The sequence below is a fragment of the Sorex araneus genome, chromosome 4 (assembly GCF_027595985.1).
Source record: "Sorex araneus isolate mSorAra2 chromosome 4, mSorAra2.pri, whole genome shotgun sequence".
Lineage (NCBI taxonomy): Eukaryota > Metazoa > Chordata > Mammalia > Eulipotyphla > Soricidae > Sorex > Sorex araneus.
The window spans coordinates 72,072,257-72,087,029 of NC_073305.1; the positions used below are offsets into that span (position 1 = coordinate 72,072,257).

At 43.2% G+C, this 14,773-nt stretch overlaps 1 protein-coding gene and 1 pseudogene across 2 annotated transcripts in view; one reads left to right on the plus strand and one right to left on the minus strand.

Annotated features, from left to right (window-relative positions):
- Positions 1–493: 493 nt before the first annotated feature.
- The window catches only part of COPS3 (COP9 signalosome subunit 3), a 30,092-nt gene continuing 15,812 nt past the window's right edge, over positions 494–14,773 (minus strand). For both annotated transcript variants that reach the window (XM_004612820.3, XM_055136975.1), the window contains 6 exons: positions 13,690–13,830; positions 12,573–12,746; positions 7,888–7,974; positions 3,583–3,696; positions 1,174–1,254; positions 494–810 (listed from right to left, as the gene is read on the minus strand). In XM_004612820.3, the coding sequence (XP_004612877.1) occupies positions 757–810; positions 1,174–1,254; positions 3,583–3,696; positions 7,888–7,974; positions 12,573–12,746; positions 13,690–13,830 (651 nt within the window). In that variant the 3' untranslated portion in view covers positions 494–756. The remainder of the gene's footprint in view (positions 811–1,173; positions 1,255–3,582; positions 3,697–7,887; positions 7,975–12,572; positions 12,747–13,689; positions 13,831–14,773) is intronic.
- On the plus strand, positions 11,366–11,473 carry LOC129404643 (small nucleolar RNA SNORA66; annotated as a pseudogene).

The window sequence follows — 14,773 nt, forward strand, 5'->3', positions numbered from 1 at the left end:
AATAAGGCAACCTGGGGTCAGAGCAATAGTACAGCAGGTCGTGTCCTCGTCTTGCACGTGGCCAATGTGTGTTCCATCTTCAGCACTACAAAAGGTCTCTCAGCCCACTACGCATGAGTCCTGAGCACAGAGCCAGGAATAAGCTCTGAGCATCACGAAGTGTGCACCCCCCCAACCTTGCAAGGTGACTGATATCAACTTCATATTTAAATACTTAAAAAAAAATTCCTAACATCTGAGCTGCTAGCACAGCGGCTAAGGTGTTTGCCTTGCATGCAGCCAACCTGGGTTCGATTCCCAGCATCCCATATGGTTCCCTGAGCACCATCAGAGTAATTCCTGAGTGCAGAGCCAGAGTAACCCCTGTGCATTGCTGGGTATGACGCAAAAAGAAAAAAAAAATCCCTAACATCTGTTTCTATTTACAATAAATGTGTTCTCTTTAAAAAGCTCTTTGGAAAGGAAAAAAAGTGACAGAGAAGACACATCAATGTCCAAGTAATTTAAAACAAAAAGGTAGCTTTAATGCAGTAACAACATTAATCTGAGGATAAATAAATCCACAAACAGACTTGAAAGTTTGAATTTTTTTCCTTTCTTTGCAGGGAGAATGGTTTTCTGACAGCACAAAGACTGAAGATGTCAAAACAAAACAATGTCCAGGTGAAACAGACTTGGTGCTCCCTGCAGCCTCCTAACACTTGCCACTGGCCAAAGTGATCGTTTCTCTTGTTGGACTCAGGATGGATGCTGTTTTCAAGAGTAACTGGATGGTTTGTTTCCTGAATCATCTTCTTGGGATCCCATGCTCTGTAAAAAAGGAAGGCAGGTTTTTTATGTTTGTCCTTATCATTGTGGTTCTCACCAGGCCCAAACAAGAAATCCTGGTGCCATCCCTGCTGGAGGACAGTCTTCGGTGTGAATGGGGAGAAGGCAATTCTAGGAACTACCCTAGGCACTGCTGAAAGTGTATTCAGTTAGTAACTTGAAAATGCTCAAATGGGTCTCTCTGAACTTAATGGTAAAGGTTTTTAAAAACTTTTTGTCAATTAAACTTTTAAATTGAAATCAATTTCATGTTTCTGATCTGGGAGCATTGCTGGGTGTGACGCAAAAAGAAAAAATAAGTGTTCTTCATCCAGAACACTTATTAATGAGGACAGCTGCAATCACCTTTTGCACAAACTGGGGATTCACTGTGATCTCCTGGTCCATGGCCTTCAGTCGCTCATCCAGCTCTATACACTTCAGCATCTGCATGATAAGACATGTTTGGTGAGGTAAGGAAGCTAGTTTGGGTCAATTACATCCTACTTATTATTTATTACTTAAAAAAATGAGATTGTGATTGGGGTCACACCCATGTGGACCTGGCAATCCTGGGAGCAGAGGAGGGAGAATATAGTATGAGGGATGGAAATCAGGGTGTTCTAGATATTATAAAAGGTATGGACTCTCTCACCTGGGCCCTATGCCCAACCCTATATCCTTTTTAACTCTGATTATTAGAATGTGTGGAGGGCTGGAGAGATAGTACAGTGGGTAGCGTGCTTGCCTGCAGTGGCTGACGCAGGTTCGATCCCTAGCATCCCATACACACCCGAGCACCAACAGGAATAATTCCTGAGTGTAGTGACAAAAGTAACCCCTGAGCATTGCTGGGTATGGAAAAAAAAAATAGTGGAGCTGGAGCAATTGTACAGTGGGTAGGGCTCTTGTCTTGGACACAGTGGAACGACATTCAATCTTCAGCACTACATATGGTTTCCCCAAGCCCTACCAGGAATGATCCCTGAGCAGAGACAAACGAAAATAAATATGTGCTAAAGTTTCACAATCACTTGAACTCAAATCGCTGGAGCTAGATAGGTTTTTAAGTTGGAATTTGTTATATTCAGAAAGCTTATGTACACAGTACAAGTCTTGTACATTACTGAACACCCCAAGTGGACATAGGGCAGGATTCTAGAATCACAGTATCTTCTGCTATAAAACTTAAAAAAAAAAAATCACTCTAAAACACCCACTCTTAAGTGGAATAAAGACTAAATATTTCAGCTAACACTCGCCATCATGTAAGAGCTCTTTAGACTTTTTGTTTTGTTTTTTTGGGGCACACCGAGCAGTGCTCAGGGCTTACTCCTGGCTCTGCACTCAGGGATCACTCCAGTGGGCTCAGGGGACCATATGAGGTGCTGGGGAGTAAACCTGGGTCAGCTTTGTGCAAGGCAAGTGCTTTACTTTCTGTAGTATCTCTGTCTGCAATTTGCCTTAAATTTTGAATTTCAACAAAAGGACCATGGAGATATACCATGTTACTAATGCACTGCACTTAGTTTCTTTTTTTTTCTTAATTTGTAAATTTTTTTATTTTTTAAATTTTATTGAATCACCATGAAATCATTATAAGCTTTCATGTTTGGGTTACAATCTCACAATGATCTGCACCTAGTTTCTTTAATGTTATTTCAGTCTACTGCCCTACACAAGAAACACACACATCCCAGCTCATACCCAGAACCCTTAACGGCACTCAGAGGAGCAAAGCCACAAGAGGCCGAAGTAACGTGACCCTCAACTACTGTCCAGTAGGATGGCTCTCCTTCTGTCCTCTCCCCTGCCCACCTCCCATGGCCTATTCACACCAATTCCGATAGAGTATTTCCTGACTTCCTTATTAGAAACTTCAAGTACGGTTTGTTTGTTTTTGGGCCACACCCTGCAGTGCTCATGAGCCATGCAGTCCTGGAACTGAAGTGGGCCTCCTGCATGCAAGGCCAGTGCCAGTCCATGGAGCTCTTTCTCCAGGCCCTCTGAGTATTTTCTTTTCTTTTTACCTTTGGTTTCTGGGACACACCCAGCAGTTCTAAGAGCCTACTCCTGGCCAGGCTCAGGAGACTATACAAGGTGCCAGGAATCAAAGCTGGGTTGACCATGTGCAAGGCAAACGCCCTATCTGCTGCAAGTTATCTCTCCAGCCCCACATTATAAATGGGGGTTGGGTATAGATAGAATTGCACTAACTCTAAGGCCCTTCAAGTGTTTTAGGAGTTAAGCAGGTTTTAGATAGGAAAGCTTATTGGTTTATAATAAATTTGGGATTTTTGGGGGGCAGGAGAGATCTTCTGGGTCACAATAATGGGAATGCCCAGGGGTCATCCAAGTGGTGTTTGGGGGGCCTGGTGGTACTTTTGTACTTTTGTGTTTTGAGTCATAAGCAGTGGTGCTTGGGGTACCATGCAGTGGTACAAATTCAAGGGAACAAATTCAAGTCTCCTACACGCAAAGTATATGCTCAGTTAGCTACCTCTCCAGGCCTTAAGCTGCTTATTCTGAATTTATCTCCTTGTGCTGGGGACAGAATCATGCTCCCACACATGTACTGTAAGTGCTTGAGTGCTGAGTTACATCCCTGCCCTGTGTATTTTGAAATCAACTCTCTTGGAACTAAGATATTTATAAATTGGGAATCACCTGTATTGAAAATGAAAAGGTTCCAGGAGCATAGGGCCACTGTTTCAAATGCAATTTGAAAAACATCAGTTGAAAAAAAAAATAATCAGACCTGGTGTTCATACTTACCTCCTGATCAATGTTATGAAGCATGGCTGGGTTATTATACTTCTCAGGATTATCATGAAAACTGACCATACCGTCCTTCTGATTAATACTTGCAAAAATTTCACCATCTTCTATCTATAAAAAAAAAGAACCAAGGGAAGCAGTTTAGACAGATACAGTATGTGAATATATAGTGCCTATAAAGGAAAAGCACAGAAGACACAAATATATTTATGAGTATTTTAAAGCATCTATTGGACATATATTTATTACACACTATGTGCTGGGCACAATTACAGATTTTAAGGGGGCAACACAAACACACAACCACTGCACTTATTTTTCAATTGAGGCAAACCTTAGAGGCCCATTTTTAAGAGTACAATTCAGTGGCATTTTGATGCAGTGGTATGCATCCCTCACCTCTACTGGACCAGACACTTTCATCAGCCCAGAATGAGATCCCATACTTGTTACGCAGTCACTCCCCATTCTTCCAGTCTTTGGCAAACACCAACCAACTTTCTACTCCACGAAGCTGCCTATACTAGACACTTAATGTAAGTAAAACTACATTACACACTAGGTATTCTTTTCTGTCACTACTCCTAGTATGTTTTCAAAGTGCACTTGCACTTTTTTTTCCTTTAATTTGGGTGAAACAAGATAGTTTTATTGAAACTTATTTTGAAGATCTTTTGGGGGTTCTGTCTGTCATCCCGTTGCTCATCGATTTGTTCGAGCGGGCACCAGTAACATCTCTCATTGTGATACTTATTGTTACTGTCTTTGGCATATCCAATACGCCACGGGTAGCTTGCCAGGCTCTGCCGTGCGGGCTAGATACTCTCGGTAGCTTGCCGGGCTCACCGAGAGGGGCGGAGGAATCGAACTCGGGTCTGCCGCATGAAAGTCGAACGCCCAACCACTGTGCTATTGCAGCTGACCCGAGGTCGATTCCTCTGCCCCCCTCGGTGAGCCCGGCAAGCTACCGAGAATATCTAGCCCGCACGGCAGAGTCTGGCAAGCTACCCGTGGCATATTGGATATGCCAACGACAATAACAATAAGTCTCACAACGAGAGACGTTACTGGTGCCCGCTTAAACAAATCGATGAGCCACTGGATGACAGACAGTGATTTTGAAGATGTGGGGGGGGGCAAGAGGGAGAAGGGCGGGGAGAGAGAGAGAGAGAGACAGGCCCCAAGTTGTCGCCCATGAACAGCTCCTGGTTCCTGAACAGCCATTATCCCAGAGGCTCACGAACCAATTTCGGAACCCAGCAGCTTTTGGCAGAAATGCATCTGGACTGAGCATTAAACTATAGCACCGTGCCACCCCAGGTGGAGAAAGGTGTTTGTCCCTTCCGCCTGTTCTCCCCAGCGGCACAGCTGCCACCTTTTCAGAGCCTATTGGACAGCCAGCTATGAGACTGCAGTGACGTGATGTGTGGGGCCTCATGGAATGGTGGGTGGAACTGGCCCCTCTCCCCACTCCGACGAGGCCGAGTTGCCGCCCTCGAACAGCTCCTGGTCCTGAATGGCCATGATCCCAGAGGCATACAAAACAATCTCAGAACCCAGTGGCTTTTGGCAGAAATCCCTCCAGACTTATTACTAGAATATCAGAAATCCAAAATGCTCTTCATATCAGCAATAGAAAACCAATTATCTAATGATGCCTTTTTGGCAGGTCTGAATGTTGTGGAAAATTCCAAATAATAATGGTGGATCTTTTGTTGAAATACTGAATGTGATCAAAGCGGAGAAAGGTGGAAATCATCTGCCACATAGGTGGGGGGAGGGGTGGGATAGGTATATACTGGGGTTCTTGGTGGTGGAGGGTGTGCACTGGTGAGGGGAGGGGTGTTTGATCACTGTATGACCGAGACTTAGACTGGAAAGCTTTGTAAATGTTCTCACGGTGATTTAATAAAAAAATAAAGAGAGAGAGAAACACAGGCTTCTACACAACGGAAACAGGCAAGTGCACTTGTACTTTTAAACACCAATTTTTATCAATATATAATTTACATTGCTCTTGCCTCCTAAAAGGTGAGACCCTAACACATTTTTGTTTCACCCATAAAAACAGAATGTTACATTATCTACTGATCCTTCAAGAAAACTGTCCTGCCAATGCGAGCAAATTCCATAATGGCTTCAAGGTCTAAATTATTTGTATCAAGGACTGGAGACTGATTAATTGAGCCTCCTAACCAAATCTCATCCCTGAGTTAAAAAGTGAGAAGTCAACGAGTCTCAAACTATTACTGTTACTTCTAACAAATTGCTCCCCAGAGTGATGACAATCAGTCCATTTGTTAAAACAGATCTTACCTGCCATACTGCTTTCTCACCCTGGATGGACAAATGCTGTTTAATAAAACAGCAACCAGCCCAACATGTAATAATTACATGACCACTCAGAGCAGCCTAATTTTGTTTATTTTGGGGCCACACCCAGCATTGCTCAGGGCTTACTCCTGGTTCTACTCAGTCACTCCTGGCAGGTTTTGGGGGACAATATGGGATGCCAGCTCAGATGTGTGCAAGGCAAGTGCTCTACCCATTGTTAATACTGCTTTGTTTCAAGAGCAGCCTCATTTAAAAAAAGATGGATGCCCATCTAGTCAGAAATGGGAAGAAAAACTCATAGAGTGGAATAAAAAAGGGAAATGTAGGCAGAGAGCAGGTATTTTATAAAAATAAAATTTAAAAATGAGTGATTAAACATGAAAAGACACAAAATACCCTTAAATGCACACTGCAAAATGAAAAAAGTCTACCTGAAAAGATTACAGTCTCAGGGCTGGAGCGATAGCACAGCGGGTAGGGCATTTGCCTTGTACTTGGCCGACCTGGGTTCTGATTCCCAGCATCCCATATGGTCCACCGAGCACAGCCAGGAGTAACTCCTGAGGGCATGAGCCAGGAGTAATCCCTGTGCATCGCCGGGTGTATCTCCTCCCCGCAAAAAAAGAAAAAGAGATTAGTCTCTATAAGGAAAAAGCAAAAATAAGGAGGCATTAAAGGGATCAGCGGTTGCAAGGGTGGCGGGGTGAAGAGGCAGCGCACAGAGAGTTACTGGGGCGGTGAATGCTCTCTATAAGGATGGCTGCATGTCATACAATTGTCCAAACTCCAAGAATATACACCAAGAGTGAACCCTAATGTAAACTATGGACTTTGAGTATTAATAATATTTTGATATAGGGTCATCAATTTTAACAAATGTACCATTGTGGATGTCCCACTGCACACAACTTGCCATATCTTATAATGATAGTGCTAAAAAGGTCTGAAGCTTAGAGGCAGAATTAATCACAGCTAGAAACAACTGAGGAGGTTTTATTTTACTTGTACAGAGTTCTTTGAAAATTTATTTTCTATTACTAAATAAAATGATAGAAGAAAAAAAGAAAATGTTCATAATGGGGAAGTTTTGCATGTGAAGGGTAGGGGTTCTATAATAGCTCTACCCCCCATTCTGCTATGAACTTCAAACTGTTCCAGAAACATTATGCTTCATTACAAAATAAACAAAACCCAACAAAACATCACACCTTCATGTAACTTATACTCTAGTTCACATTTCCTTTTCTTTTCTTCCCCTCCCGTCCCTGTCTTGCTGCACTGATCAGGTCCCACCCTTGGTGGCAGGGTGCCACACTAAGCTGGGGTGCTCTGTGCTGAACACTGAGAGTTGCAAAGAGCAGTGACAGTGGGGTAATGTTCAGCATGTGGGCTGATGCCACGACCAGACTCACTCTTGGAAGGTAGAAGCTTCACTACTGAACTATCCCCAGGCCTCTCTACACTGCACTGTAAGAATATAAGCCAAAGTGATCACATGCTGGTTGACTTTGGATGGTTTCACCCTTTCTCCTATTTTCTATAATAAAAACCACTTACTGGTCGACTCCAGAATCACCTTCCTCTCAACTGGGGTGTGTGGTTCCTTTCTTTTTACTTCATGGAACCTTCCTCTCTCTCTAGAGAAGCCTGTTTTCTTTTCCCCATTTATTTATTTATTTATTTATTTATTTATTTATTTATTTATTTATTTATTTATTTAATTTTTGGGTCACACCCGGCAATGCACAGGGGTTATCTCCTGGCTTTGCACTCAGGAGTTACTCCTGGCATGCTGGGAATCGAGCCTGGGTCAGCCAAGTACAAGGCAAATGCCCTACCCACTGTGCTATCGTTCCAGCCCCTCTTTTCCCCTTTTAATAAAACTTATCCATTTCACTAACATAAATAAAATTCCTTTTACTGTTACAAGGACAAACATCTATGAATTTCTAGAACATGAAAACTTACCATATGTAGGACATATTTTTCTGCTTCCTGAGGACCAGATAACTGCACACGACTTGCCATATCTTGTAATGATAGTGTTAAAAAGGTCTGAAATTTAGAGGCAGAATTAATCGCAGAAACAACTGAGGAAGTTATATTTTACTTGTGCAGAGTTCTTTAAAAATTTATTTTCTATTACTAAACAAAATGCCATTTTGTTTGTAAAGGTGACTTGACACAGATAAACCGAGTGGTTTTGGACATCAGTACTCTATAGGTATGAAATAAATCAGGTGTAAGTTTATTCAGCTTTGCTGCTTATGGTAGCAAAATAATTTAAGAACACCTCAATATCCACTGAGAGGAATGGACAAATACTGGAAAAGTGTTTAACAGGATTACTTTGCAGCTATAAAAAAGATTGAAGGGTTGGGGATCAGGCTGGCTGGGGAAACAGCTCAAAAGGCTAAGTGCTTGCTCTGCAGGCAAGGAGGCCTGGGCTTAATCCCTGGCACCACATGGTCTCTGGAGCATCGTCAAGAGTGACCCCTGAGCAATGAATGAGCCAGGTGTAGCCTCTGAGCAACCAGAGGTGTGGAGTGCATGTTTTGCATGTATGAGGCTCTGGGTTTGATTATTTTTTTTGGGGGGGGTCACACCCGGCGATGCACAGGGATTACTCTGGAGGGAGAAATGTGAGGGCACTCTTCGTGAGCTGAAAAGAAATCCAAGATATATACATGACTAAATACAAAAAAGGAGCATGTAAGGGCCAGAGATGCACCTAAGTGGAAGGCCTGCTTCACATGGATGAGGCATGGGTTAAATCCCTTAGAATCAAGAAAAATAAAAAAAGCAAAGTTGCGTTTATAAATATTGAGAGAGGAAATGAGCACAGGATAATGATAATATTAGCTTAAAAGAAAAAAATATTTATCTGTGTGTGACAGCTCATGCATAAAGGTACATGTGATTGTACCCCGAAAACTGTTAATGCCAGGTTTACCAGGTTTGTCTCTTTGAAAAAGAAAAGAGCTAGTTGTCATACAAGGAACTTGATGGAAAATTTTGTATCTTTTGAAATTTAAATTTTAAATGCTTTAACCACTAAAAAAAATAAAAATTAAAAAAAAATTGAGAATGTCACTCTATCACATGCATCCGTAAAGCTCCAGGCTAGGGGCTGGAGCGATAGCACAGTGGGTAGGGTGTTTGCCTTGCACGCAGCCAACCTGGGTTTGATTCCCAGCATCCCATATGGTCCCCTGAGCACCGCCAGGAGTAATTCCTGAGTTCCTGAGTCAGAAGTAACCCCTGTGCAACATGGGGTGTGACCCCCCCAAAAAAAAGCAAAAAAAAAATTAAAAAGGTTCAGGCTAACATGTGTAAACAAGTGGGAGTTGGAAGGAAACCAAAATGGGTCACTACTCTGCTTGAGACTCGAACATGTCCCTTTCCAGGAATAAATTAAAAGAGCTCTTTCTTTTTTTTTGAGGGGGGGCGCTTTTTGAGCCACACCTGGCGATGCTCAGGGGTTACTCCTGGCTCTGCACTCAGGAATCACTCCAGGCAGTGCTTAGGGGACCATATGGGATGCCAGGGATCAAACCTGGGTTGGCTGCGTGCAAGGCAAATGCCCTTCCTGCTGTACTATCGCTCCGACCCTTCTTCTCTCTCTGTCTCTTTCTCCTCTCTCTCCTCTCTCTCTTTCTCCTCTCTCTCTCTCTCTATATATATACATATATACACACACACATATATATACATATATATTTTATGTCAGCAGACAGAATTTACAACAAAGGCATTTTTAAAGTTAATGTTAAAATCTCAATCTTGAAAATTCCTGATAAGACAATGACCAAAATATAAAGACAGTTCAGAAAGTAGCATCTGAGAAAAAAAAACTGTTACTTTCAAAAATTATATTACATAACTAATTACAAATGAGGACTCAAAAAAGAGGATTTCTAGGTATACACAACCATTTTTTCTATTTAAAAGTAAATAAACTTCCTGGGACTGGACTGCTAGTACACTCGGTCCTGAGTGCAGACCCAGGAGTAACCCCTGAGCACTGCCAAGTGTGGCCCGAAACTGAAACCAAACACACACTTCTACCTCAATGTCCATTAATAAAGCAGCTGACCAAGGGGCTACAGATTGTACAGTGCGCAGGGTGCCTGTCTTGCATGCGACTGGCCTGGGTTCAATCCCTGGCACCCCATGTGGTCCCCCAACTGTCACCAGGAGTCATTCCTAAATGCAGAATGAGAAGTAAGCCCTTAGCACTGCTTCTAAACCAAAATAAATAGAATAAAACCAAAAAAATTCCAAACATAAATTGCCTTTTATCCTTGTTAACACTAAAAAAATTTTTTTAAATTGAATCACTGTGAGAGTGATTTAAAAGTTGTTCATGATTGGGTTTCAGTCATAAAATGTTTAACCCCCATCACTTCACCAGTGCACACTTCCTGCCACCACTGCTCCTAGTTTCCTTCTACCTGCACACCTGCTCATCGCCCCCACCCCCGGCTGCCTGCTTCTCCAGCAGATCTCTCTATCTCTCCTCTCCTCTCCTCTCCTCTCCACTCTTCTCCTCTCCTGTTCTTCCTCCCTCCCCCTCTACCATCTCCCTCCCTCCCTCTCTCTCTCTCCCTCTCCCTCTCTTCCTGTTAAGCACTGTGGTTTGCAATACTGTTACTGAAAGGGGATCATGTGTATCCCTTTACCCCTTTCAGCACTCAGTTCTTATCCAAAGTGATCATATCCAACTACCATTGTCATGGTGGTTCCTTCTTGGTCCTCACTTCATCCCCACCCCCAACCTATACCCCCCTCCCCCCACACACACACTTGTGGCAGGCTTTCTTGTTGACATTTTGATTCCTGGGGGCTCCACCCAGCAGTGCTCAGGACTTATTCCTGGTTCTGCACTCAGGATCATCTGCGGTGCCAGGGACTCAACCTGGGTTAGCTGCATGCATGGCAACCTGCTCTACTGCCTCATCCCTCCACCCGCAATTCCTCTACTTCAGTTGTTCTTAGTTGGTTTCCTATTACTAGCAGACCATCTTTCCAAACTCATGTAGCATTGCATTTTCCTTTAGCTTTTTTCTTTTTTCTTTTTGGGTCTCACCCGGCGATGCACAGGGGTTACTCCTGGCTTTGCACTCAGGAGTTACTCCTGGCGGTGCTCAGGGGACCATATGGGATGCTGGGGATCGAACCCAGGTCGGTCGCATGCAAGGCAAATGCCCTACCCGCTGTGCTATCGCTCCAGCCCTCCCTTAGCTTTTGAGCAGTATTTGAACACTTGACAATAAGGATATTTAAAAACTTTAGTAGGTTATTTTCATTCTGAAAGTAAAAATGATACACTTGGCTTATCTTCTATAGCTTGACTATTACAAAGCTCACGCACCCTGGTCTATACAGTAATGTCCAGAGTAGTGCTCTGCCCAAACAAGAAGTGTAAGCAGAGACGAGCCGTCCTGTGCAATCTCTATCACTAGCTCTGCACGATGTTGCAGAAGTGAGCTGAACCTGGTTGGCTAAATGTAGTGATACCAACGTGGCTTATGAGTGTGTGCATCAGATAATCTCTTCACCGGCCACCTTCCACAACTCACGGCTGCTTCTCCCGAAGGGAAGATAAAACGAGGCCCCCATAACCATGCCACTGGACTCCGAGCCAGGGGTGCCTCAGAGGGGGGCGGGTGAGAGCCCTCCCTGCCCCAAAGAACCCAGCTCCAGCAGCCGACCTCCACTACCCAACTGCGGCCATGTTGCAGGCCACTTTCCACACACTTGGGCCAAGCCTCACGCATGAGTGAACATGTTCCTGGACCGTGAGGCCACAAAGCGGCTGCGCGACACATCATCATATGCCTCTTGGAGAGCCCAGCAAGCTACGGAGAGTATCTGCACTGAAGAGCCTGACAAGCTACCCATGGTGTATTCAATATGCCAAATACAGTAACAATACAGGTCTCATTTCCCTGGCCCTGAAAGAGCCTCCAATCGTTGGGGAAAACGAGTAAGGAGAGGCTGCGAAAATCTCAGGGCTGGGACAAATGGAGACCGTACTGGCGCCCGCTCGAGTAAATTGATGAACAATGGGATGACAGTGATACAGTGATACCAATGTATTAACCTCAAATGCGAGAGAGAGAGAGAGAGAGAGAGAGAGAGAGAGAGAGAGAGAGAGAGAGAGAGAGAGAGAGAGATGTGTTCTTCCTGAGAGGTTCCATGGCCAATTACAAGTGACATATCTGCATCATTATTACTGCTGATCTGCTTGTGGAGTTTCCCCCCTCTTGTAGGCCACCTTTCTCTGGCCCCCCAAATGCAGCCATATCTCTTGCCTCTTCTGTGCCTACTCTAGCCTTGAAAAGATCAAAAGGTAAAAGTGAAGCCCTTTCTAAGACATCAGCTGCAAGAATTCTTTTAGTATAGACACTCTGAGGGCTGAAGCAAGAGTACAATGGGTAGGGGATTTGCCTTGCATGAGACCGACCTGGTTCAATCCCCAGCAATCCCATCCCATCACTGCATCCCTGAATGCAGACCCAGGAGTAAGCCAAACTGTGATGTACTTTATCCCTGTACCTGCTTCTTGGCAACAAGAAAGAGAAAGAACCGGGAGAAACACATGCTTGGGACAGCTGGGAGACACTGCCTGCGGGCAGCTCCTTGCGTACCTTTGTTAGCCTTTGAATATTCTTCTTATACAGAGACGACAAGCACTGCTTCACCAGCCCCATGTTGTTATCACGAGTAAACGTTTCACTGTGCTTGTTCACCAGGTTGCGAAGTTCTGAGGGATTATTAGTTGAATAAACTTGTGCTAACTCATGGTATGCATTGCTAAGAGGCTAAAGTTTTGAAGGTGGGGAAAAATCATATTAAATAATTAGAGGAATAACAATAGATGAGGAAATAGAAAACATACTGTATATTGAGCAAGTACACATCTAATACTCTATATTGCCATCTAATACACTATAATTTACTTAAAGCAAATTCTAATTTCTAAGACCAAGAAGAGAAATTGATTGAATTATTTATTATCAATAAGCCCAATTTGTCATGCAGAGGAAATAACTATACAGCAGGTCAATGTACAGTGCACTAGAAAAGGCATGCATTTTCTTTATCACTGTTTTGTTTCTGAGAAATTATTTTAGGAAGGCAAAATTTCCATCTTTCTCACAAATCCTTCCCCTTCCCTTCTGGCTCTTTGTCTCTCTCTCACAAGCATACATACACCTGCACTTTTGCTAGTAAGAGAATAAGAACAACAGAATTAACAGCGGCTGAGAGCCTAATTAGAACTTGAGCTGCTTTAGGCATTTAATACATATTATCCTCTATTCTAGATATTAAGAAATTGGGAGGTTCAATAGACTACAGACACATGAGGCACACGTGAAGAGATGAGATTCAAGCCCATATTCTAAACCTCTGTTCTTTGCACTATGTATGATATTTTTATAAGCCCCCAATTCTTGTAATGAAGTTGTGAAAACCTCCCTTTGTAAGAGCCCCTTTTGGAGAGGCCAGCTCACTGGCTATCTGGCAAAATAAGAATCACTACCCTAAGCCTATCCTGCCCACCACTCTTCCTAAGGACTTACCCCAGCCCCAATCACCCTCTCCCTCCTTCCCACCCCATCCCAGCAAAATAGGCAAGCCAGAGCCTTGAAAACCACAATAGGGTTCTGAGAACATTATATTTTATGATATTTTTTACAATAACAATTTCCTCATGGACTTATGCAAGTCATGTGAGATACCAGTTTTATTTTAAAAACTCACCTTAATGAATCTACCCACAATTTGAGATGTGTATTTCGGTAGCTGTTGTACTTTGCCAAGTAATATCAAAGAGACTAGAATATACTTTTTATATGATTCCAACATGATATGACTGACTGCCATAGCAGGAGTCGTTATAGCCTGGAAAAAGAAGAATATTTAGTGTATACAGGGCAAGCCGGAAAAATCAACCACATTTTTCACTTTAAGCAACAAGGGCCAGGGTTATGGTTCAAGTGGTAGAGCATATGCTTCCACCTCTGAGGCCTCGAGTTCAATCCTAGCATCATCTGGCCCTGCTGGTGCCCCCTTTGCTCCCTAAACCATGGGGTATAGCCACTATTAAATACCACCAATAATATTGAAACCAATTATTAGCTCAAGTAGTACAGGACACAACATGCACGTGCAAGGCCCTGAGTTCGATCTCTAGAACTACATGGCCGCATCAATACCACCAGGTGAGGTCCTGGTGGCTCGACAAGCATTGCTAAGAGTGAATTTCTGAGGCATTCATAACAATTTTAAAGAACAGCATTAATAGAGACATGATTCATACAATATTTAACCTTGATATCATTGCTTATCATCATTATCTAATTTCAAAACATTTTCATCTCCCCAAAAGAACTTCCATACCTATTAGCTAATCTCTCCCCCCACCTTTGATGCTAACCAATGATTACTATTTTACGAATGTCTATTCTGCACATTTCATACACATGGTATCATAAACATATAGTCTTCGGAGATATATTTGTATATATATAGTCTTCGGAGATGTATTTCAGAGCTATATTTGGCAGTGCTCTGGGACTACTCCTGGCTTGGTGCTTGGCCTGGGAATTGTTACTAGCGATGCAGGAACTGAACTGGGGCCTCTGCGTGCAAGGAACATGTTCAGTCCACTGAGCTCTCTCTGGTCCTGTGAGTTTTTTCTTTGACGTGTTTTCAAAGCTCACTCATGTTGCAACTCATTCATGTATCAGGACCTCATCCCCATGTATCCAACACTTTGTTCATGCCTCAACAGATGGGGATCTGGGTTATCACACCTTTTGGCCACTGTGAATAATGGGGCTAA